General features: G+C 34.2%; 1 protein-coding gene across 1 annotated transcript in view; it reads right to left on the reverse strand.

Moving 5' to 3' along the window:
- Positions 1-5,685: 5,685 nt before the first annotated feature.
- The window catches only part of LOC105388802, a 436,653-nt gene continuing 418,965 nt past the window's right edge, over positions 5,686-23,373 (reverse strand). The window contains exons 5-8 of the mRNA XM_038119572.2: positions 8,330-8,755; positions 7,701-7,985; positions 6,732-6,938; positions 5,686-6,195 (exon numbers count right to left, since the gene is read on the reverse strand). Of these exons, the coding sequence (XP_037975500.2) occupies positions 5,951-6,195; positions 6,732-6,938; positions 7,701-7,985; positions 8,330-8,755 (1,163 nt within the window). The 3' untranslated portion in view covers positions 5,686-5,950. The remainder of the gene's footprint in view (positions 6,196-6,731; positions 6,939-7,700; positions 7,986-8,329; positions 8,756-23,373) is intronic.

Consider the following 23,373-nt stretch of genomic DNA (forward strand, 5'->3'; position numbering starts at 1 on the left):
GGTGACTCTATGTTGAGGACTGCCAGTATTTTATATAGGTATACCTAAAAAATAGAAGCGCTGCTCAACAAAGGGTACCTAGTTAGATTTAAAGATATATTTTTAAATTGTGACATTGATGTTGTAAAATATGGATTGATGTGAATAGATTGGGATTTACCTAAGTTAGGGTCAAACGTTACACCTGTGGACAGTTTCCAGAATTGGGAGTAAAAGTATTTGTAGCATAAAATTGTGTAAATATTTTTATTTGGAACATTATTCTTAATGAATGAAATGATAATCAGCCTTTTAAAATCCCACAGTTTAGTTGCGATAACCTTAACAGATAGGAACGTATTTTTTTAAAACCTTGGGTATGTCCAGTATGTCCACAGGTACAACAGACGTTTGTACTTGTGGACAGGGTAGATGTACCTGTGTACAGCTTTGTATTTTAGGACACACAACTACTCTTTCACGCCAAAACTACTGAACGGATTTGAATGAAATTTGGTATACATATGATCTAGCCCCTGAGAAAGAACAAAGGCTACTTTTTATCCCAGAATTCCCACGGGAAAACTTTTTAAGGCGAAGCGATGCTCGCGGGAACAGCTAGTCTTATATACTATAATAAGATTGCACGATTCGAAAAAAAATTTAGTAAAGTTATCGTACCTCAGGACACTCAATAGAAATCTTAACATAAATAACACAAAAAATTATCCTCTTTCACAAAAAAAATCATTTCTTAGCATTGCAAGCTTCGAACAAAAATTGAGTGGAGTTGTCACTATCAGTATCGCTAGCAATAACATAACAAGTGACACCTTCACCTTCATCATCAGAGTCAAAATCTTCTCTGTGTGATAGGGAATGCAATTAATGTGGAAGCTCTTTTTGCAGTAAGAGCATGTAATTGTTTGGCTCTTGTCTTTGGAATACATTTTAAATTTTGAACTCAGAGTGTAAAATAATCGTTTCTTTTGAATTAATTTCATCTTGCCATCTGGGTTTGTCGGAGTGCTAAATGGAAAAGCATAAGAAGGGCCTGGTTCTGGCTCTGGATATTCAGTTTTTTCCCCTAAAATTGCCTGTTTTTCTGGTGTATCCGTCAAAATTCTGGTTTTTCCTGGTTTTCTTCCCCATTGCACCGTCTTTCGCGCACCTGCTTTCTGATGACGGAGGACGAAGCGATTCTGGTGTTATATTTGTAGTCTTCTCTGGAGTTCTAGGCATCCTTGGTAAAATCTCATCAGCATTTACATTTTGTTCTGAGGCGTCTGCAACTGGTTGAATAATAGGGTCTGGTCTTCTTGGGCTGTTTACATCCATAATAAGCTGGTCTGCATTTGAAGACACTTTAGGCTCTCGCGATTCGTTTTCTACTGAAAATTTAAATGGGTTTGGGCGGTCTGTTACAAAAGAACAAAGAAAAACTTCATCCCTAAAGATATCTCGGTTCCATCCACCTATCAGGGCCAGCATTATATTGGATTTTAAATGGTCCGAAAACGGTCTAGTCCAGAGGTTGCAAATGGTTGGACGTGTGTCGGGGTAAAGTCAATAAGGTAATACCGTTTGGATTTATCAATTAAGTATCTCAATAGAAATATGGGTTTCGTGATTGTCCATTATCAAAAGAACTGGTCTTTCTTTTGAGGGTTTTACGAACTGAAGAAAGTGATCCAAAAACATTCGAAATATTGGCTCTGTTGACCACCCTTACTTTGTTGCTGCACCAACATTCAGCATATGTTTCTTGAAAAAACTCTTGGAAATACAAACATTGGGGGAACTGCATTCCCAATAGCATTTATGCAGGCTATCATAGTGGTATTGGTTCCTAGTTCTACTGAAGGTAACTTTCCTAAGTGGCGGGTCTCTTTGGGAGCCAGAACTTTCCAGGGCTTATGAACAGTAGTTATCCCAGTTTCATCCATGTTATATACCGATTCAGGGGGAAATTCATATTGTTTGTAAGCGGCGTCCAGATTGTCGAAAAAAGCGGTAACAATTACTCTCTTGAAACTAGAGGCTCTTGCTTGTCGGTTCGGGCTTTCTTAGTGATCGGAATCGGAAATCTTCGACGAAAATATCTAAGCCAGCTGATTCCTGCACACTTATACTTCTTCCAACTTTCAGGCACATTAGTTTTTTGTTTGTCTACAGCAAACTGGTATGCAAGGTCTCTCGCTTGTTTTGTAGTTAAGCCCGTGTATAAATATGCTGCTTTTTTCAAGTATTCACATAACTGAAGCTCTTCGTCTTTGTCGAATACTCTTCTTACATCACACTTTAGGAGCTCGATGGTTGTTTGGTCTAAGTTTGTGCTCTTATGCATTTGCATGTATCTAAATATGGTTGATTTAGCAATATTATACTTTGCAGCTACTTTTCTTAAAGAAGTCGTGCCACATTTAACTTCTTTTACGGCTTCTGTGAGGGCATCAGGACATATGATATCTCTTTTCTTCCCAGATTGACTGCGAGACACTGAAAATATCACAAAACATTGTTAATACTTTGTATAAACTATTGATACCTAGTTGCATGCTAGACGTCCATAGGTACAATCAATATTTGTATCTCATCACACACAAGACACTTTCGTTGAGAAAATAAAAATGGCGTTAGTCAGTGTTGCCAATAAGAAAAAAACTTTATGGATGCGTTCGATTTTTTTTTATTGCGTTTAGTTTATTCCAAATTGATGGTGTCCACAGGTACATCTGTCCATAGGTACAACACTTGACCCTATACAATATTGATGTGAGTACCTATTCAATAGAAATTGTACAAATAAGTATCAGGTGTGTAAACAATAGAATAAAAGCATTAAAATAGACAAATTAATAAAATTGTCGCGTAGGTAATCGTCAAAAATATAGAAAAAGCTCTTTAAAAATGTATAAATTACTTTTCAATGAGATAACTTAAGTATTGAGATTAATTAATTTTTGGATCAATAAAAAATATACCGTAAAAAAAATATTATAACAAAAATAATCAATAGATTAAAAAGAAACAGTACAAATATTACCTCGTAATTTGCCTGCCAGTAATGTACAAGAGAACATTTAATGAATATTATGATTAGAATAGAGTATTTTGATAGTGATTGTTGTCTCATGTAGAATAGTTGTTATAGAAAACAAGTTAAATTACCTATTCAACTATCCCATCTTTTTACTTAAGTAAAAAAAAACCAATGTGTAGGTACCTATATTTTTCAAACGTAGGTATTTTAACCAAATAAAGATGTACCTGTAATGATACTATAATAATACACTAATCAACACAAAAATTAACTAACCACTTTTCCTTACCAGATCTTCTTTGAAGAATATATTTATTCAAGTACCTGAATAATTTAATACACTACACTGTTTCACCCACACATTGTTTATAATCCGATTAAGTACCTATAACAACATATACCTCAACCTTTGTTACAATTTGTAACTCTATTCATTAAGATAAGCTTTACGATTTAAAATACAGGGTTAATTGTTATTTATGTAAATTATTTTTAAAATCACGACATAATATTTAATAGACTTTTCGAATAGACTTGTCTATATTGGTATTGTATGAGCTAAATGTACCATTAAAATATAAGAAGGTACTATATTTATGTGGTTGTGTCTATTAAGTACGAGTTGTATGTATTTCTGTATCTTATTTATAAGTTTGACGTGACTTTAGTTTGACGTATTTAATGTGAACTTTTAATAAAGTCATTCAATGTTGTGCCAAAAGCGATTACTTTTACTTTTAAAACGAAACCCAAATATTTTACATAATATATTTATTGTATGTTTTAATAAAGTTAGTGTAGTGTAAAACTAAAACAGAGATTATGCTACTTTATAATTAATGATAACAATGAAATGAAATTCCAATATCAGTGCTGCAGTAAACTAATTCGAGGATTACATTCCAAAGGTATGCAGGAGTTCTGATGTACCATGTTATTTCTTTTGTTTCATAATATAACGAAACTGTAGTATAGTTAATGTTTATATATGCTAAGTAAAAATCACACGATGATGATTTTAAAACTATTTCGAGTTATTGTCCTCCAAGTAAGTGTCTAGTTAACTCAAAATCATAATAAAGACAAATGAAATATGTATCTATTCTCAGATTTCCCATAAATATTTAAACTAAATAAAAATATTTAATAGTGCTTCGAATTATGAGTAACTCGAAATCGTGCTAAGCACAAGTAATTAAAAATACCTTACGATAATTTCCACACCGGATTAGCAGCACAGACCTACATGAACAGCCTAGTCGGCCTCAGACTAGTGAAAGTCATCCTTGTTCAATGTTCATCATCATTATCATCAGTATTCATCAAATAAAGTATGCTTAGTATGTGCGCTTAATGTCGTAAATATAACGGCATCATCGTTATTGGGATAGGACGATCTATGTATATGCGGTTTTTTTTAACTATATTTCTTGACCACATTGGACAAAGTTCATTAATATAATTAAACCTGATCAAACACCAAATAGTTTTAAATAATAATACACCAAGGACTATAAATATCTACATGTAAGTAGGCAGCGTTATAGAGTACACAAAATAAATATTTGTTCCTCCAAATTATTCTAGATGGCGCCACTAGTCACTAAAAATTGTCTTTCGGAACATGATATTAGGTACATAATAACTATGTAAGTATATATATTTTTTCAACTAAGTATGTCGTTATTCTACTAACTCTAAAGGTCTAACTAAACAAATAATAGCAATTTAGAAGCCTAAACCAATTTTTCCTATAAAATGCCTGTTCTGCTATTTTTAGAAGTAGAAGTTATCTAGACCCAGTTACAATATTTGCCTACCACCATAATATTGATACTATTATTAAATAAATGTTTTGCGAAACAGGCTTCTCACATTATAATATATTTACATTATCGTCTATTAACTGCCAGTTTCAATAAGTATCTATCAACGACTGTTCGTTACTTTGATACGGTTTTAGACGCAACTTTTATGTGTCAAAAACATACGAAAGAATTACATTCCGTGCCACCACTGAAGTCTTACGCCAAAATCTGGAACTAACCTGCCTATCCAATCTATCCATACTGTCTGACAATGGTCTGACAATTTGTCATATGAGTGTAGCCATAGAGTAAATAATATTACGTTGAATTCAGCGCCGCGGCTATCGGACTTTAGTGGTGGCGCGGACTCTACTAGCCATCGGTAGATACAGTTATTAATAATGGCTTAAAAGATCCATAAAACAGTAACTTTTTAAAACACAGAAACGTTTTGGCCGCGAGCTGGTGATAATTAATTACGGATAAGACCAAATAGTTAATTAACTAAAAACAATATTTTCCTACACCTTATTTATTCATATTTGTAACTAATAATTGCTCAATAGATATAAAAAGCAATATTTCTCGTCAAAGTATAAGAAGAAGTAAGTAAGTATAAGTAAAAGAGGATACATTAAAGTATAGTTTTGTATGTGTGAATATCTTAAACCTTTGGCACCCAGGATTAAGCCCTAGCCAGGACCGGCCTATTACATTTTTTTACAGGACATAAGAAGATTAAAACCAATAACACAAGCGTAGGACAAAACCCTTCTGTTTTGAATTAAGATTATGAGACATGTGCGGTTAAATGCTGACTAGTGCAAGATAAGATTGCCAGCACTAACTAAATCTCTGAAACGGCATGTATACATAAATTATTTAACTAATTTATATAAGTAGGTATAATAATATTGTGTAATGAAATTATCTATGAAAATTATATCTCTTAACCCTGAAGGAAACTGGGAAGGTTACGCAATACCTCTCTTAATCAAACATAATATATTTACTACACTTCAAAAAATCAAATCGAATAACCATGGTTAGTTACTATCAATAAATAAACAATGAAACAGACACCGCTGTAAGGCCTCTCGCGTCTCTCCTACATATAACTTTACATCTCAGCCCCTTTCAAGAAATCTACAGCCACAGTGCACTCGTCCATATCTGGCGCGTCACAGTCCGAGCCAGAAATGATCTGGCTGCCAGATATGACGCCGTGCTCGCTGCGGAGATGTTCCAGAATGAACTGGACACTCTTGTCTATGGCCTCGAACTTGATGCACTTGAAGTTGCAGATCTTGCACGCGTAGCAGCTATCTTCGTCCAGAGTGAAGAGCTTCCATACCCAGGCTACGTCTGGAATGAGATAGAAATGTTTTGTTTATAATACGGTATGTATCACTACTAAACCTAAACCCTTCCTACATTGGAAGGAAACCCGTGCCCCAGCAGTGGGGACGTGATGGGTCGTGATGATAATATATGATGTACATATGCAAGCTGCAGGGGCTGTGAGTCGGGGTTGTATGGTGAAGCACCGATTACTGTTAGGGTACACAATTCTCGAGTGGAGACTAAAAATAGACAAACGCAGTGTGGGACGGCCTTCAGTTTACTGGACCGACTTAGAAAGTGTAGTTGTTAGATGAGAGAGGCCGGGTGCTCCTTGGGAGTTGCTATGTCCATCAGTGTACGATTGTTGAGTGATAGGGCTACACACTCATAGTTTCGTAACAGCAATTTTAAGTTGGATGTAGGCCTCTCCCAAACTACGCCGATGCGTCAATATCAGTCATTCAACAGAAATACTGGCCCCAGGAATGTAATCTGCCGCTCTTAGCACAGCAGTCAACAGCCTGATGTTAAAAATAACAATAATAAAATGAACAAACCTTCAATATCCGTCTTATCGGCTTCCACCACGCTGTTGTCATAAACATGCTTGTGCAAGTACTTGAGATGCCGGTTCATGTTGCCGGTGGCGTTGCCCCCGTGGTTGATCTTGCGGTTGCATAGCTTGCACTGCGCCAGCGTGCCCGAGAGGCGAGTGAAGTAAGTCCAGATCCAACTGCGCCGCGCCAGCCGGGTAGCCGCGTCCGCTGATGGTAAAGGGTTTAAGGTTAGTGTGATGGGTTCTTAAATTTTGGAAATAAACTTACTAATATGGAATGTACGGTCAGCTGCATAAGTAGCTATACACTTTTGTACCTTGTCAAACTGACTACATAACAAATCGTCAATGTTTGAATAGGCAGTTTGTGAGTTTGACAAGGTACAAAAGTGTACAGCTACTTATGCAGCTGACTGTACTAATGGATTCTTTGGAATTTAAATTCAATGTATAGCATCGCTCGGTGAAAGAAAACATCGTGAGGAAACCTGCACATCTAGTTACTAGATGTGTACCCGAAGTGCACTAAGTACTGATTCAACAACCGCGATACGGCTCGCATTCATCACATGAGTAAAAGTATACTGACTACCCCTACGTGAAACCTGCGGGTAGATGGACATAAGGTGACAGCTTGTGTCATCTGCCTCCTTCAACGGCAATTTTCACCCCACTTTGTCAAGCGCTTTGGTTCGAGCCAGCCTTTATGCTGCCGCTCCCAACTTGTACGAAACCATCAATACGCCGCGTACTATAATAACCTACTTAACTTAACGCCGCGAAACTCAGCCAATCAACCTAAACGAGTGTGAATCGAAGAGGCCTTGCTTGCCGCTAGCCGGACAATCGTGCCTACCAGGTATGTTTCCTCTTTTCTCTTTATTCCTGTACATAGCGGGTCGGCCTCGCGCACATTACAAATAAAATACTACTCTAACCTAAATAAAAGTATATAGTGTTAAGTACTCACGGGTAGCCTTAGCCCTCGCTTTGGGCGTGCTAGCGACCGCCTCCGCCTTCACCACAGGGATCTCCACCTCGCACGCCACGTCCGTCAGCTGCGCCTGGTCCTTCCTGCGCGTGTAGGTCGCCGACATCATCTCCGTCTTGTAGATGACGGGGTGCTTGCTCTTCACGTGGCGGTTCATGTTGTTGGTGTTGTTGCCCTTGATGGACAGCACCACGTTGCACAGGTTGCAGCGGAAGATCACGCTGCTGATCTTCTCAAAGTACTTCCACACCCAGCTCCTCTTTACTGCGGATGGGAGGGCGGATTTTGTGAGGTTTTGAAGATGTGAGAGGGAATTGGAAAGACTGAAGATCTATTACTTGACAGAAGATCTTTTAACTGTTTATGGTTATTTTAGACCTATGCTATAGTTGGCAAACTAAATATAAAGAAAAAGATCTTTTTAGTGTGTCTCTGACAAATACTAGAGCTGAAATAGATTGTCAGCGGACTGAAAGGATTAGCTAGTAAATACAGTAAATATGTCACTCTTAAGAATAGAATAAGTGGACCTACACATAAAAACTATTTTATTAAAATTTTAAATTATATTAAATTAAAAGTTAAAAGAGTAAATAAAAGATACTCACATTTTCCTCCAGAACGAGCAGCTGACACTCTGGGTGGCTTTTCCCGTTTCACCGGCTTCACTGGAGTGGGTTCCGCTTCAGACATGAGAACAAATTGTACATTTTCATCTCCTTGTATTTCTTCCACTTGCTTCTCTGCAGATTCCTCTTCCAACACCTCCATCACTTGCTGTGACTTGTCTTCCTCATTTAAAACGTTCAGATGGAGGAACTCTATGCGAAACCCCACCGTTTCCTCTGGATTATCTTTGTGGAGTTCGTAGATTTCCTTGTGCCCTTGTTGGATGTGATCCACCATGATCTCGGCCTTGGTCTCTTCGCTCTCGCACTCCATGATGGCCTGGCAGACATTGCAGCGGTATAGCTTGTCCTCATCGAGTTTCGTGAAGTAAATCAACACCCAGTCCAATTTAAGCACATCTGTAACTAAACAAATAGTTTTTTGTTAGTAAAGGACATATTACATAAGATATATAAGTTACTAAGTTAAAACTACAAAATACATAAAAATATAGAACTTACTCAATTATTGCCACTTATTCTACTTGGGAAATTGAAATGAAATTACATCTTTTTACATACATATATTATAATAAAGGTCTATAGTACAAGTTGAATAGGGACATTAAATAAGATTACATAATTTTATTTCACAAATGCTTTGGCATAAATTACACTGATTATAATAAATACAAAACTATAAAAAAGACTAAACTCTGACTAGACATATGAATTAATTTGTGTATTTGTAATTAAAAAGATTGACTGGAATAATACATAGAAATACTATAGTTTTTATTCATATAACATCTAAAGGTGAGACCTACTGCATCCTGACTATTTCTGTATATGAATACTGCCACATGCCTTACTATACTACAACATTACACGGAGCAGAATAGCAGTGCTCAGATATGAAAATGATGGTCAGTACACTGTAGATTACCATTTAAAACAACATTTAAGATTAATTTAGTGATTTAATGTGTGTTTTATAAAGATATGTATATTGTTCACACATTATCAATTTCAAAAATACAAATACAAATATAATGAGATTTTAGACATTTACATAAAGTACATTGGAATCATTTCATGGGGAGAGACAATAAATTGTGTTTTCTTCCGTTTTAGATCCATGATAGTCAAGGTAGGGTTGTGGTTGTGACTCTCGATGATGCCCAGGAAGCGGCCAATCAGAGTGGTGGATATCCGGCTCAAGCACCCTGTCTTTTTCCTCAGAACGCAAGTCCAACTGAGCTTTGCTTTGAGACGGTTGTGAAGGTAGTACTTGAAGTTTTTGTGTACCAGTTGATAGCAGCCATTATGAGTTGGAAGGTAGAAGACTTGGTTTTGGTCTGCTGTAAACAAAATTAAAGAACAATTTGGAAAACTCAGTTTGAATCGGGGTCAAATCTATGTTGTTTGAAACTTTGCATCTGGTGGGAGGTTCATAGATTTGAGCCCGATTCAAACTGAGTTAAGGAAATAATTACAAAAAGCATAGAAGATGCCAAATGGGTGGTAAATAAGTATACAAAGAAATAATGGAATTCACTCCAAAATTAAGAAGATATAGAAAGGATTTGGAAAATCAATAAAACACTGATTCTGTATTTACAGCTTTACAGCACAATTGATGCTTTTGTGATACACATCACATTTTTTCATTACTTTAAATTGGTTTATCCTATAAATAGAAAGCATTTTTACACTATCCCACTTTCATGATACAGAGGACTATGTAGATCAATGATATTCTAACATAAAAAGAGTAATATAAGAAAGTTGAAGTGGGAAATGTAAGTAAGTTTATTGGCTACTCTAATAAGCTAGTAGTTTAGGTTAGTTTATGATTTTATGAGTAGGCATAAATGGCCAATCTATAACAATTTAACCGATATAGGATACTTAAAGACCTAACAAAGTAATCACATCATAAATATATTAGTATATACATGAAGTTCAGATCTCAAAGACAAATACATACCTGGAGATATAATTTGGAGGCTTGACTAAGAAAACGTGTAAAATAAAACTATTTTTTACTGTATTAATTCACTTTATTTGAACTTATTGAGACGGAGTTGATTTTTCAGCAGGAAAATTGCACGAACATGATATAATTGGGTCGTACCTATGTTTACATTATTGTACAGCCTACACTAACAAATTAACTAACGAAGGGCGTTAATCTTAATAGGTATTTAAATGAAAATTCTGTAATAAACATTGTCCAAAAATAAATATTCACCAACAACACAACATTCAATGTGACGATTATGACGTTTCATACGTCATGTCATTTCTGATTTTTTTAAACCACAGACTAGTTTTTTATACGTGCCCTTGGAAGAACGACTGCACTTTACAACAACACAAATTGTTAATGCGTAAAATTTGTATTACACATAACTACTATATTATATTAAAAAAAACTGTAAATACTCGTATTGTGTACCATACACTTATAACAAGCCTTAAAAATACAAGAAAAATACTTATAGGTGCGTAAAGATATACCTAATAATGGAACGACGTAAAATGACGTAGACGTGACGCCACTTTAGTTTTTAAACATATCAACAGATGTCACTACCAGTCTCAAAAATAATAATAGAGAGTTTATCAAGAGACGAGATTTTCGATCGATTATATTATTTTGTCTGTCTTCTTTAAGCCATCTTGTGCCAAGGGCGAGGAACAGAATAACAAATTAATAAATAGTCATCTAATTCGTTTGTATGCATTCAAAGTCATCTTTTTTTTTCCATAAGTACCTAGTTAGGTACCTTTTTTATTATTTTGTCGTTGTTGTAAATTTGTAAATCTATACGAAATATCCAGGAAATATCAATTAAGGGTAGTGCAGTACCTATGCATTAGAATGCACAGTCATGGTTCTCATCGCCTTCCGGGTATAGTTGATCCACTGATGCCCAGTGTACCTACATGTTCTTCTTCTTTTTGTCGTGTCGATGGCAACTGTCACACATGTTCTGGCAATATGCCTTAATAAAGTGATTTTAACTTCCTCACTGTATCTTTGGAATCTTCGGGCAAGCATGTTAGGTACATATTATGATCGAGAGTGCCCGTCTTTCACGCTCTATGTCAGTGTCGACTCTGAAGTCATTCGTCAGTGTATTATGGCCAAGATAACTGAACTGCTGCACAACCCGAACCGATGCCCAACCAGACGACTTCGGGTACCCTCTCCGGACCCCTCCCCGCCCTTAACACCAGTACCTACCAGCATTTCGGTCTTTAATACTTTGTACTTCAGTCCATGGGCATTCGCATAATGCTGACTTAAGTAATTTCTGCGGATCTCTTATAGAGGGGCTGAGGAGCACCATGTCATCCATATAACTAAGATTGTTTACACAATATAACATGACAGCCGACATTGGTGCTGCTGCTCAGACCCCGAATTATGTCGTTGATGTAGAGACTGAACATGTCTACTACTACCTACAAATTTAGTTAGTATGAATGTGTACCTACCTAGGTACCAGCCACTTTGTTAGTTTTGTGGATAAGTACCTACAATTGCGAGCAATGAAAAGTTCCACTCACAAAATGCCGAAATTTACTCTATGCCAATTTGTGTAAACACAATATTTGCGTTTTTAGTTGGTAATATAGTTACCTATACCTACTGATACGCTGATAAATGGACTTCAATATTGCAAACGACTTTTCTAGCCTTTTCCGTTAAGGAGTAATTTAATGTTGTCACTGGAACTTTTTCATTGCTCGGAAGTGATATCAATAAGTCGATAAATCTGAATGGGTATTATAATTTTATCATTTTTATGATAAGCATTAGTTAGTATTCAGTAGATAGGTAGGTACCTACCTGTAATCAACATGTAATAAGATTAATTACATATGTTTTTTTCTAAGTAAGTAGCTATGTACATAGAACCTTTGTACCTTGATAGGTACGTACAAAGAGTAAACATACTTACTGACTGATAACTTGGTTTTTTCGGATGCACGTTGGAATGTAATTGATTCCACTGATTAATCAATCATTATGATTGTCTGGCCAGCAATTGAATGTATTAAAAACTCCTTTACTTATAAAGGTTACAAATACCTATCTGAAAGTCGTAGCTTTGCCAGTTTTTTACACTGCTTTATTTTGGTAAGTACCTACTTAACCCGGAGATTAGTAATCAGTTAAATTAATGATCTGTCTGAAGGGGTCACTCTATATTACAGAAAACCTGATTTCCAAGCGCCATCGTCATAACCATGACTGTATTTCCTGCATTAAGTATCGATCAAATGATCACCATTTAATATATATATTTACTTAATAGGTATCATTCGTAAGGATTAAATGAAAGGTACGAAATATGTAATATACTTAATGCACTGTTATATTGTAAACATAACATTTTTTTTATTGATTACATAATTTAAAATGTTTTTAACTTTAGATATCAATGTTTTTTTATATATAAAAAAGAATTTACATACACATATAGGTAGGTACTTATATATTTTAATACTACTTATCACATTAGTAAAGGCCCTTTTCTCTAACCAACTTATTAACAGGAACATGTGTTTTGTTTGTTTAATTAAATGCAAACATTCGTGGGAAATGCAAATTACATAATTACAATAAGAAGTAGTAATTATAAATAGGTACTGACCTAAATATTTATCTGTTAATTTTATTTTATTTATGATTTAACTGGATTCTATACGAAATTATTCTGTATATTATCACATATATAACATCCCTTTTTCAATACAGTCATGAATTAATAATACAAAGCTAGGGATGGCTCAGTTATTAATTTTCTCATTCCCATTACACAAGATGGTGCAGGTACAATATGTACCTACATATGTTTAGATTTTACATAACAAGTACCTAAGAAGTCAATAACTGTTTTTACACATTATGAATGTATGTATACTTATGTGTTGTTTCTTTGAACATAGCCTTAATTAGTTAAGGCAGTCAATAATTGGAATTTTACATTATATTTTACCAAGTTTTGTCTGAAATAATACAAATACTATTCTTATAGTAGAGCTCTCTTTGGGATAGTTTTTACCAAATATTTTGTTGGTCAAATGACTTATGGCCATCAATAACTTGCATTACCAATAACTGGTTCTTCATACTGTCAATTTAATTTAAGATTGAAACTAATAATTTTAAATGCTTACAGCAAGAAAGTAATTAAGTACCAGTTATTGGAAAGAGAAGACATTGTAACTAGCCAATACAGTGTAAATTCTGTTACATTACAAAACAATCTAATCTACAATATATGTAATAAAATATCTAATTAATAAAATCAATTTATAAATCTCTTTCAAACTAACTATATAACAGAAAATTAAAGTTTTGTTCTATTTACAACAGTTTGTAACTTATATAAAAAGGCAGTGAAACACAAAAAGTTTCAAATAGTTTAATAATGTACATGGATCATAATAAATCATGCATTCTTATCATTACTAGCTGTAGAGGGTAGAGGGGGGAGGTTGTAGGACTTGCCATCCGGAGTCATCCAGCAAGTGGGCGGGTCGTGGTTGTGTCTTCCAATGGTCTCCGTTACTTTCCCAACATCATTGATCCGTAGCTTCGCAGGACAGCACCGGCTGAAGAAATACCAACAGTACCACAGCTGACTTCCATATGCTTTCTTGTACATAAATCTGTATGTGTGGTTCTGATAGATAAACAGCTTTGAATTTCCTCTTGTGTTTATGAAGATTCCTACAAAAGAAATATTTTTAAGTTCCTAGAAAGAAACACAGTCTTTAAATATTTACTGTAATAGGACATGTAAAATAAAACTACATTTCATACTGCAATAAGATATATTTTGTAGACACAGGATATGGCACAGCTGAAAGGAAAGTAACATGTTAGGTGGAAGGAGCAGAATCGATCTAGACATTATTAACCACAGTTTTCCAAAACCAATGGCGTTTCTGTAATACTGGTTGAATGAGTAATAGAAAGCTAATAATTCTAAAGAATAAATTATGAATAATTATGGAGAAAAACTTATTATTATACCGATAATCACACAACCACAACACAAACTTCTAAATCTTGCACTAAATAAACTCTAATCACAAGTATTACGGCACAACCTAATTATCTCACATGATCAGACGTGTACTAAGACATAATAACTACAATTATCAGTTATTATAATCATTTAAACACCATTAATTTTTCATTTCAAATTTGATTCCTATCGTATGAAAAGAACAACACCACACGAGCGCATAGAGCAGCGCGATGTTTTTGACATTGACATTTATTTTGACGTATAATCACAGAGTAGACGGGAACGTTCCATGTTGCTAAGTCATTATTTTGAGAATTGTTACTGAAAGTATTTTGTAAAATTGAACTACAGGCGTACAACCTTTATAGTATTTTAAAGTAGGTAGGTACTTAGTACTTAAGCAAGAGTGCAAGACGTTTTGTAGCCCCGCCCCTTTCATATCATCATCATCAGCCTTCTATCGCCCACTGTTTGGTGTAGACCTGTTTTTGTGTACCTACTTACAGCAATTCCTTCGGTCCTGTGCCACTTTTGTCCCCAGTTTCCCCGCAAAATTTCTGTTGTCATCTGACCATCTAGCAGAGATGGTCTACCAAGGGCAAAAATATTATGTGACCGCCCTCGTTCCGTCTTCCGGACGAACCGACTGTCCACCGCCACTTTAGTTCGGCGAGCCGCTTACTTACCAACATCTGACACTTACCAGCGGGTCTCCACTTTAGGAATAGGTACGGTCTCTACCTAAACATGGCTCACTCTATAGCTTTAAGTATAAGAACATATTTATGCAACTTTGATTCGGTGTCTAGTTGTGCTGGTCAGGGTTCAAGGCACATTTTAACCAATAAACACATAGTGCATGCACTGATTTATAAGATTGTGTAAATCGGTCTTTAGACCCAGATTTGAAAATGTCGCAGGAAAACGTCAAAACCCGGCATATTAAAAAGAAGTCAATTGTTTATCGATGCTAACTTTTTTGTTATATTGCTTAAAGAAAAAATATGCAATTTTATTTAATTAAACATACTTACAAAATAAAATAAAGTTTGTTTTGTAATTTATTATCTGTTTATTTTGTCTAATAAAAAAGAACCTACTTTAAAGTAAAGTACTTTAAAATGTTTGATTACTATAAATCAATCGGATCTCATACTTTATGCCTTATGCTACAAAACTTCATAAAACCAATTGGTTAATTGGTGTACAAGCTGACTATGAGCTAATAACCATACATAATCCCTATACAGTATAGATAGGTACACCTACAAGATCTGAGTTTTTCTTTTAGTTGACAAGAAATTTACTGCAGTGTAGTAAACACGATTATTTAAAAAGATCCAATTTTTTTAGAAGGACAAGACGTTACCTAGTAAAATTAGTTTTTCATTATTTTTTGGTAATGGCTTTCTAATCCATACAATTGACAACATTTCAAATAAAATGCTCACCGATTTTATTTTATTTTCGACGAGATATCACAAATTTAGATGACCCGTATTTTTGTATTTCTTAATATTTCTATGTTTTAATATATTTTTTTAATTTCAAAGTTCAAAATATTTTTAGTATGAGTGACGTCACGTCGAGGCTTTGGATAAAAATATTTTCGTTGCCTGCCTAACCTAAAAAAAAAGTTGGATGACATTAACTTGACATGAACAAGGACCAATCAACTTCAACTTCAACTTTATTTTGTGGCAAGGACCAATCACGAACTTCCGTCATTGACAAGGACACATAAAAGTGACAGACATTTGAGTGATGTTTGTCATTGTCATTGTCAAAGTGACATAACATGTTTTTTTTTTGTTCATGTTTTAGAAGTAAAAGCGCGTTTAATTATTATGCCACATCGTGATGTCACGAATGATAATTAAGATTTTTATGTTTTTCTCTGAAATAAATCAATAGAAAAATCGGAAACATTTTTTTTTGTGAATATTAGACCCATATCTCTAAATGGTTTTCGAATTTCAACTGTATAAAATTTTGAAATGTTGTCAATTACGTTACTTCATTATTCTGATATTATAATTTCCCGTCATTTTTATTACGTAGTTGATGTAAACAGGCCTTTAACTGTGAAAAGGTCGGAAGAGTTATTCCATCTATTTTGCTTAAAATGCTCATGATAGCTTTCGGTTTCATACGCTGTTCATATAGTTTTTGTATTTCTTTTTTTGTTGTCTCAGTTAATTTTATACTAGATGGATTGCCTATTTTTTCATGATCATGAACTGCTTCAGTACGAAATAATATAACGTCACATTCCGCATCAAATAACAGGTGAATAGCAGCAGAGCATTGAGTGGAGCTACTCTTAACTTTATTACAACGATAATATTGTTTTAAACCATCTTTAGTCTTATGAGTCTTAGTTGCAGACCAGGTGTTCTCTTTTTTTATATATTCGTTTGCGCTTTCCACACTCTCAAATTTTCGATCAAAGACCCATTCTTTGTTCTTTTTTCGAAATCTTTTATTATCTGCTGTGTAGTCCGTAGAACCTTCCTGAGATTCAAATGAAATGGGAACGGAAACGAAATCCGGTTCTACAATTTCGTGCGAGAGTGCGAGACCTTTAACAAAAAATTTAATAAATTATTTAAAAAATATATTATAAGTACCTAAATATAACTTACAGATGGTAGAATGTTAACGCTCTATTATAGCAATGTGCATAAAAATTTATCTTTACTAGATAGTTTAGATTAGCTACCTGGAAAATAATAAAAGTTATGTCACTTTCTCAAATTATACTCATTGGTACAATACAACGGAGTCTATATCGATCACTACTTTATGTCATCTAGAGTTATTCTAGAGGGCGCCATACACCTTTCATCGTGGCGTCAAAGAGCCGACGGCGAGAAAAACTACTTATGATAGTATTCAAAACATTTGATGCAATATCCTTTTTCACACTTTTCGCACTGTTGATATACTTTTTTCGCCTTGCTACGGGCAGCAGCCGTCGAATATCCTGTCTCAAGTAACTTTTGGTAGCACCCTACACATCTTTTCCTTGGCGTTCTATTTGTATTTGTAGGATTTTTCGGTATACTCGTTAAAACGTGCTGTGTTAAATCAGAAGTTTCTGAAAGTCTGGCATTTTTTTTTCGCCTAGATCTCGTGAGCTGCGGTGACCAATGCAGTGTTACTTCAGGAAAAAGTGGCGTTGCCGGGTCATCCTCTGAGAAAAGTAATAGGATTTTATTATTTTACTTTGATTTATTGGGAAGCCGCTACCTGGCTTCCGATGATTTCGGCAAATATTAGCAATATTTTTGCATTTACTAAGGTGTCATAGGCCAAAACGTAGATTAAAATAAAACTCATTTTTATCGTGCAAATTAGCTTCGGTTGCGCTTTCGCTGTCTAATAGAATCTGCTACCGATTTTCTACTTATTAGTAATTCCGCCAATATTTTGTCATTCGATTCATATTAATTGATAAACAGCACTGTCTATCAGTCAGTTTTAAAGTCTGATCTGACATAAATTTTTAAAAAGATACAGGTACCTAATTGTTTTTTCATTCGCAGCAGATTTTATCTTTTCAGCTATATTCAAATTAAAATACCTTTAATTGGCACTCTTCATAGTTTATTTTCGGTTAGATATATATGGAAAAAGTTATCAGGAACTTTAAACTTCTGTTACACTGATATAATATATAGTTTTTCATTTATTTTTAAACATATTATATTTTTTCACACTTAGAGCATTATTTTTTGATAAATAAATATTCAACAAAAAAAATCTAAAAAATTAAAATAAACGAACATGTTTTGGCAATAACAAAAAAACCTTCTCATTAGTTGTTTAAGGTCAAATAACTAACTATAGGTTGTGGTAAGCATAACAAAACTGAGTAACTTCAAAACTAATTCGAATCAGAATGCTATAGGTAGCTAATTAACTTGTTTCAACAACATAAGATTTCATAGATCATGTAATTTATGATATGTGATATGTCTGTACAATAATGTACATAATTAACAAAAATATATCTATTATTATATGTATTTCTTAACTTAGCTGTTTGTGATGGCTCATAGGAGAAACTATAAAAGTAGCAATATACCTATTTATTACAATATAAATGTATTGTATGTATAATAATAAGTACATAACAAAGGCACTTAGTAACTGGCCAACACAACAATATTTAATCAATATTAATAGTGGGAGCCGTCTGAAAATTGTACTTAGAAGGTTCATGGTTGTGTTCGTCCACGACGTCACTGATGACGTCACGCTTGTCGCTCACGACGTACGCCTGACAGCGCTTGTCGCGTCGGAAGAAGCAGGTCCACTTGTACCCCGTGTCCACTTTCAGGGACCTTATGTAAGTGTACCTCTTGTGTATGACTAGCTTGTTCCCGTTCACGGATGTCGCGTAAAATGTCTCTGTAAATTATAAGTTTTTTTGGTTGTTGCACTCGGTGCGATCTAAGGTTTGATCGTGGATGTAAAACACTATTTCCGTTATTTTTCATACTTACTTTTATACAAAATATAGGTAGAAAAAATAAAAATAGAAATTAATAAAAGGGTGAAATGTTAGTAAGTATACATTTTTATTCCAATCCAATTAAATTAAAAAAAGGTAACACATAAAAAATATATACTAAAAAATATTAATTAGTACCTAGTTCATTATACATTATGTAATTTTACAGATGCAACTGATATAAATTGTGTAACTTAACATGGTCTGAGTAAATTTTTAGCACCTCAATTGTAATCCCCAACAGCCTTTAGAGTCTAGATTAGGAAAATTGCAAAAATGTCGTTAAAAATACTTATTGAAAAAAAATGCATTTAATTGTGGCACACCTCTCGAAAGCCGTGCTGTTCAGAATTGGCTACCTCAAAATGATCGTGTATGGAATTAAGAAAGCACGTTGACCACAAATGAAAATTTTCTAAAGGATATAAATTATTATAAGGAAAGGAATTTTTAAAATTCTACTTATGAGTAAAAAAATAATGTTAGAATCAAATGTGAGAAAAACAATTATACAATGTTACACATTTTCGTCAATCAGTGTCAAGGATCAAAGGTTCTCTTAAGGCTTGGAGTATATTTTTTGGTTTTGTGTAATATTGAGGTGGATCGTGAATGTGTTCGTCAAAAGACGATGTAATATAATTTGATTCATCTGTGAAGATGCAAGCCTTGCAATTCTTTAATGTGGAGCAAACCCAGCGGGTTTTCATCCCTTTGTCGTACTGTTTACGATACGTGTACTGACGAAATAGTAGCATTTCCTTCCCTTTCCTCGATGTAATCACCACTGCTGTGTCTGTAAAAATATATAAATCGATAACTATGTGTTTTTAATGGATCTTGCTTCCAGATCGAGATTACTGGCTGCTGAACGGGAGATCATATTTGTGTAATAATAGTGTATAGAATCTTTAAAGCCGGAGCGGAGCGGGCAAAGCGGTAGCACGTAGTAGCGATATTTACTCTATGGCGGAGATTTACGTAAAAATCTCCGCATGCAAAGTCTAAATACTTACCCTCTTATTCATATAAAAGATAAAGAACGTTTTAGCTATTTAACTGTTTTGTCCCTCTCAGGCAAAGAGCATTTTTTTTCTATGACAGAGAGGGACAAAACAGTTCATAAGCTAAAACGTCCTATAACTTTTATATGAATAGAGGGGTTAGTATTTAGTCTGTGGCCACCGCATCGCCCGCTGGCGCCGTGGACGCGGCCTAATAGTGAAGATTTGTTGGGACAGAGCTGAGGTTATCAAGAACCCCCAGCAGCAAACCGTGGTGTGCAGCATGGTAGAAAAAATATATTACAGAATGTAACTTACCATCTTGATCATTATCGATGAAATCGCAACGTTTCGGTGGATCGTGGTTGTGAGATTGATTGGTGATAATTATTTCATTGTTATCGTTGGTGTAAACGTATGCGGAACAAGTCTTCTTTGCTGAGCATGCCCACCGTGTGCCTTGTCTATTTTTGTATAATTTTCTATATCTATACCCATTGAATTGAAGTACCGTCTTTCCTCTACGAGACTCAACGAACATGGCGATATCTGTATCTTTTTCATTAGCAGCCTCTTCTGTGCCTATTTCTTCTTCTTGTATCTCCAGATTTTCTTCGACCATTTCTTCTTCTAGTTCTTCCAGATTTTCTTCAACCATTTCTTCTTCTGGTAACACGTGTAGAACTATTCCTTCATCAGCATCCGTTAACAGGTCAAACTTCAAAATATCTTCATCTGTGATATCATTCAAACCTGGACAATATTAATTTTATTATTACATAGTACATCAACCTTAAATAATGTAAAGTAACTTTTATTATCGTAATAAATCCATTATATTTATGTCGCTTAATGGAAATGGGTAAAGAAAACTACAAACAATAAAACAACATTACCGATTGTTATACCGAAGTACATATTTTATTTTTTTATTTCATTGTTATTGTTATTTTAATCAATCTGGTTTGCGCTTCTTCCAGATTGAAAGAATTAAAAATGTAAGACACATTTGGCAGTTGGAATATTTTTTATAATTAATACTTATTATTTATATTAAAAACATTTATGTATTCAAGTATATAAATAGGTTGTAACATTAATTTTTATTTATTTATTTATTTATTATTACAAAATACTTACACCACTATTACAGAACTATTCTAATGCAGTAGTGCAGTGAAACAAACAACTATAAACTATAAAAAACTTAACTAATTACATAATACAGCCAATGTTACTTTTGTGAACTCATTCAGGGAAACGGTGAATATATCGACAATATCCGCGGTGTCGTTATTAAGAACTATAATTTGTATATTTAAAACTTACAATACTGACCGCTCTTAATGGTACACTAATCGTCGAAACGCCAGATTTTTCCCAGTCAATTTATATTTATTATATAGGTATTTGACATTATAATCCTTTTCTATTTTTTTCACAACAACTTTTACATAGTTTCAGGTACGCTTGAACAGCGACCGAAGGGACGAAATATTTGTTTTTAAATATGCTCCTAAGTTTGTCGCGACCACAGTGGTTGTGGGATATGTGAGATTTTGAAATGAAATCATAGTATTGTTCACTAGGAACTATAATAAGTAAGGGGTTCGTTTTTTTTGCTCTCCTTCTTTTAGCTAAAAGTTTAGTTTTATTGTTTTCGTCACCGACGGTGATAACTTCATATAACTTCGCCCTGTAATACTGTTGAGCAGTTCTTTCTTTACCCAAGCTTGGTGCGATATTAAAGTTTTCGACATCTTCTATAATTTTGTCAATAAGGAATTGAGTATAGTGTCGCTTTGGATTTTCCAAATAGTGTGAATGTACTAAGGAGTCAAATACATCTCTGTCCACATCGTCGTTAGCTGTTGAAGTATCATCCTTCCCCCATGTTAATAGTTCAGTATCCAATAAATCTGAAACAGCATACACTATTCAACAAGTTGTAGCTATAAAGAAAATGTAACATAAAGTGTTGCCTGTTAACTAAAGTATGTCAAACTTTCGCTCTGATGTTAGAATCACGAAGTTATTTTTTTACAACCAGAGCAATGGTATACCTATATTGTACAAAAAATCCAAAGAACTCATTATTATATGTCAGCGGAGGGATACGAACCAGATGCGGGCGCTTACCCGACTGAACTACCACCGCCACCGCTCTATTATGATGATACTTTTTTATATAATTACCTACTACTTATATGGTATAAGTACTTAATTAATTGGATGTTTGTATACCTACCTAAATGAACAAATAATAATAAACATAAGTATGTAATTAACTTCAAAACAAAAAATTAATATATGTATTACAAAAAATTAAGAAACAGAATCATAAAGTATGAAAATCAACTGGCTTATCTCCAATATAAGCCTTTTTTATGCTAGCATATCATAATTACGCCTGATTGCACATGCAACTTACAGAATATGTTGACCAAACTGTACCTATAGCATGAAAATAAGATTTGTATTTCGACCTTATTAAAATTGAGCATTGTCCGATTAAAATCATCATAACGACTAATAAAACAATAAAAACATATTACGGATGAAATAACAATCATAAAATTTTGAATTAAGTAACGGAGGTAATTTGTTGAACATTCAACATAATTATGTACCTAGTAGGTACCTAACATTTAAAAAAATCATATATATTTTTAAAAATCTTGATTTATAGATTGTCTTTAACAAAATTAAAACAACAATCAACTTTAATAATCAACAAGAAAGGTAACGAATCAACAAAAACAATAGAAACAACTAGAGGATTCGTTCCTGAAAGACCTTACAGAACTTTGGTTCATGTGTGTGTTGGTTTCTCAAAGTTGTAATTTTATATTTTTTATTTACCATTAGGTACACATTACACTTGTGTTCTTCTAGTTCTGTGCACAACCATTTCGATCTTCTTTTGATACTGTCATCTTTTCTAAACGTGTGACCGTTCACCACTAACAAGGTCTTACCCGTAGATAGAGTAACCATAGTAACTGAAAGCATACAGAGAAATATTTTGTATGCATTTTTATAAGGATTGTTGATTCTGGTCAAGTACGGTTACTACGAAAATACAGCAAAGGAGTTCTAAATTAACGTTGATTACGTTATGCTACTATAATAGATCATAGGAATATTTTATACGGGTAACACCTATAGACACAAAAAAAATATTCGTATTTTATTTTTAATACCTCTATAACTCCGAAAGCATTATTAAGTTATTAGTCACTCGCGATATTGGAACATTTAGAAGTCGTTTTTATGGGGCATAATTATGGTGGGACATACATGGCCCAAATAGCCTTGAAAATTACAGATGCGCTAGGAGAGCATTTTTTATTTTATTTTATTTATTAATACATTTATTGCACAATTTACAAATTGTCAGTTTTCTATAAAAAAATCAATTCAATCCTCGTCTTGCCTGGCCGCCGCGCCGGTAAAACAAACAGA

This window comes from Plutella xylostella, chromosome 6, assembly GCF_932276165.1.
Source record: "Plutella xylostella chromosome 6, ilPluXylo3.1, whole genome shotgun sequence".
Classification (NCBI taxonomy): domain Eukaryota; kingdom Metazoa; phylum Arthropoda; class Insecta; order Lepidoptera; family Plutellidae; genus Plutella; species Plutella xylostella.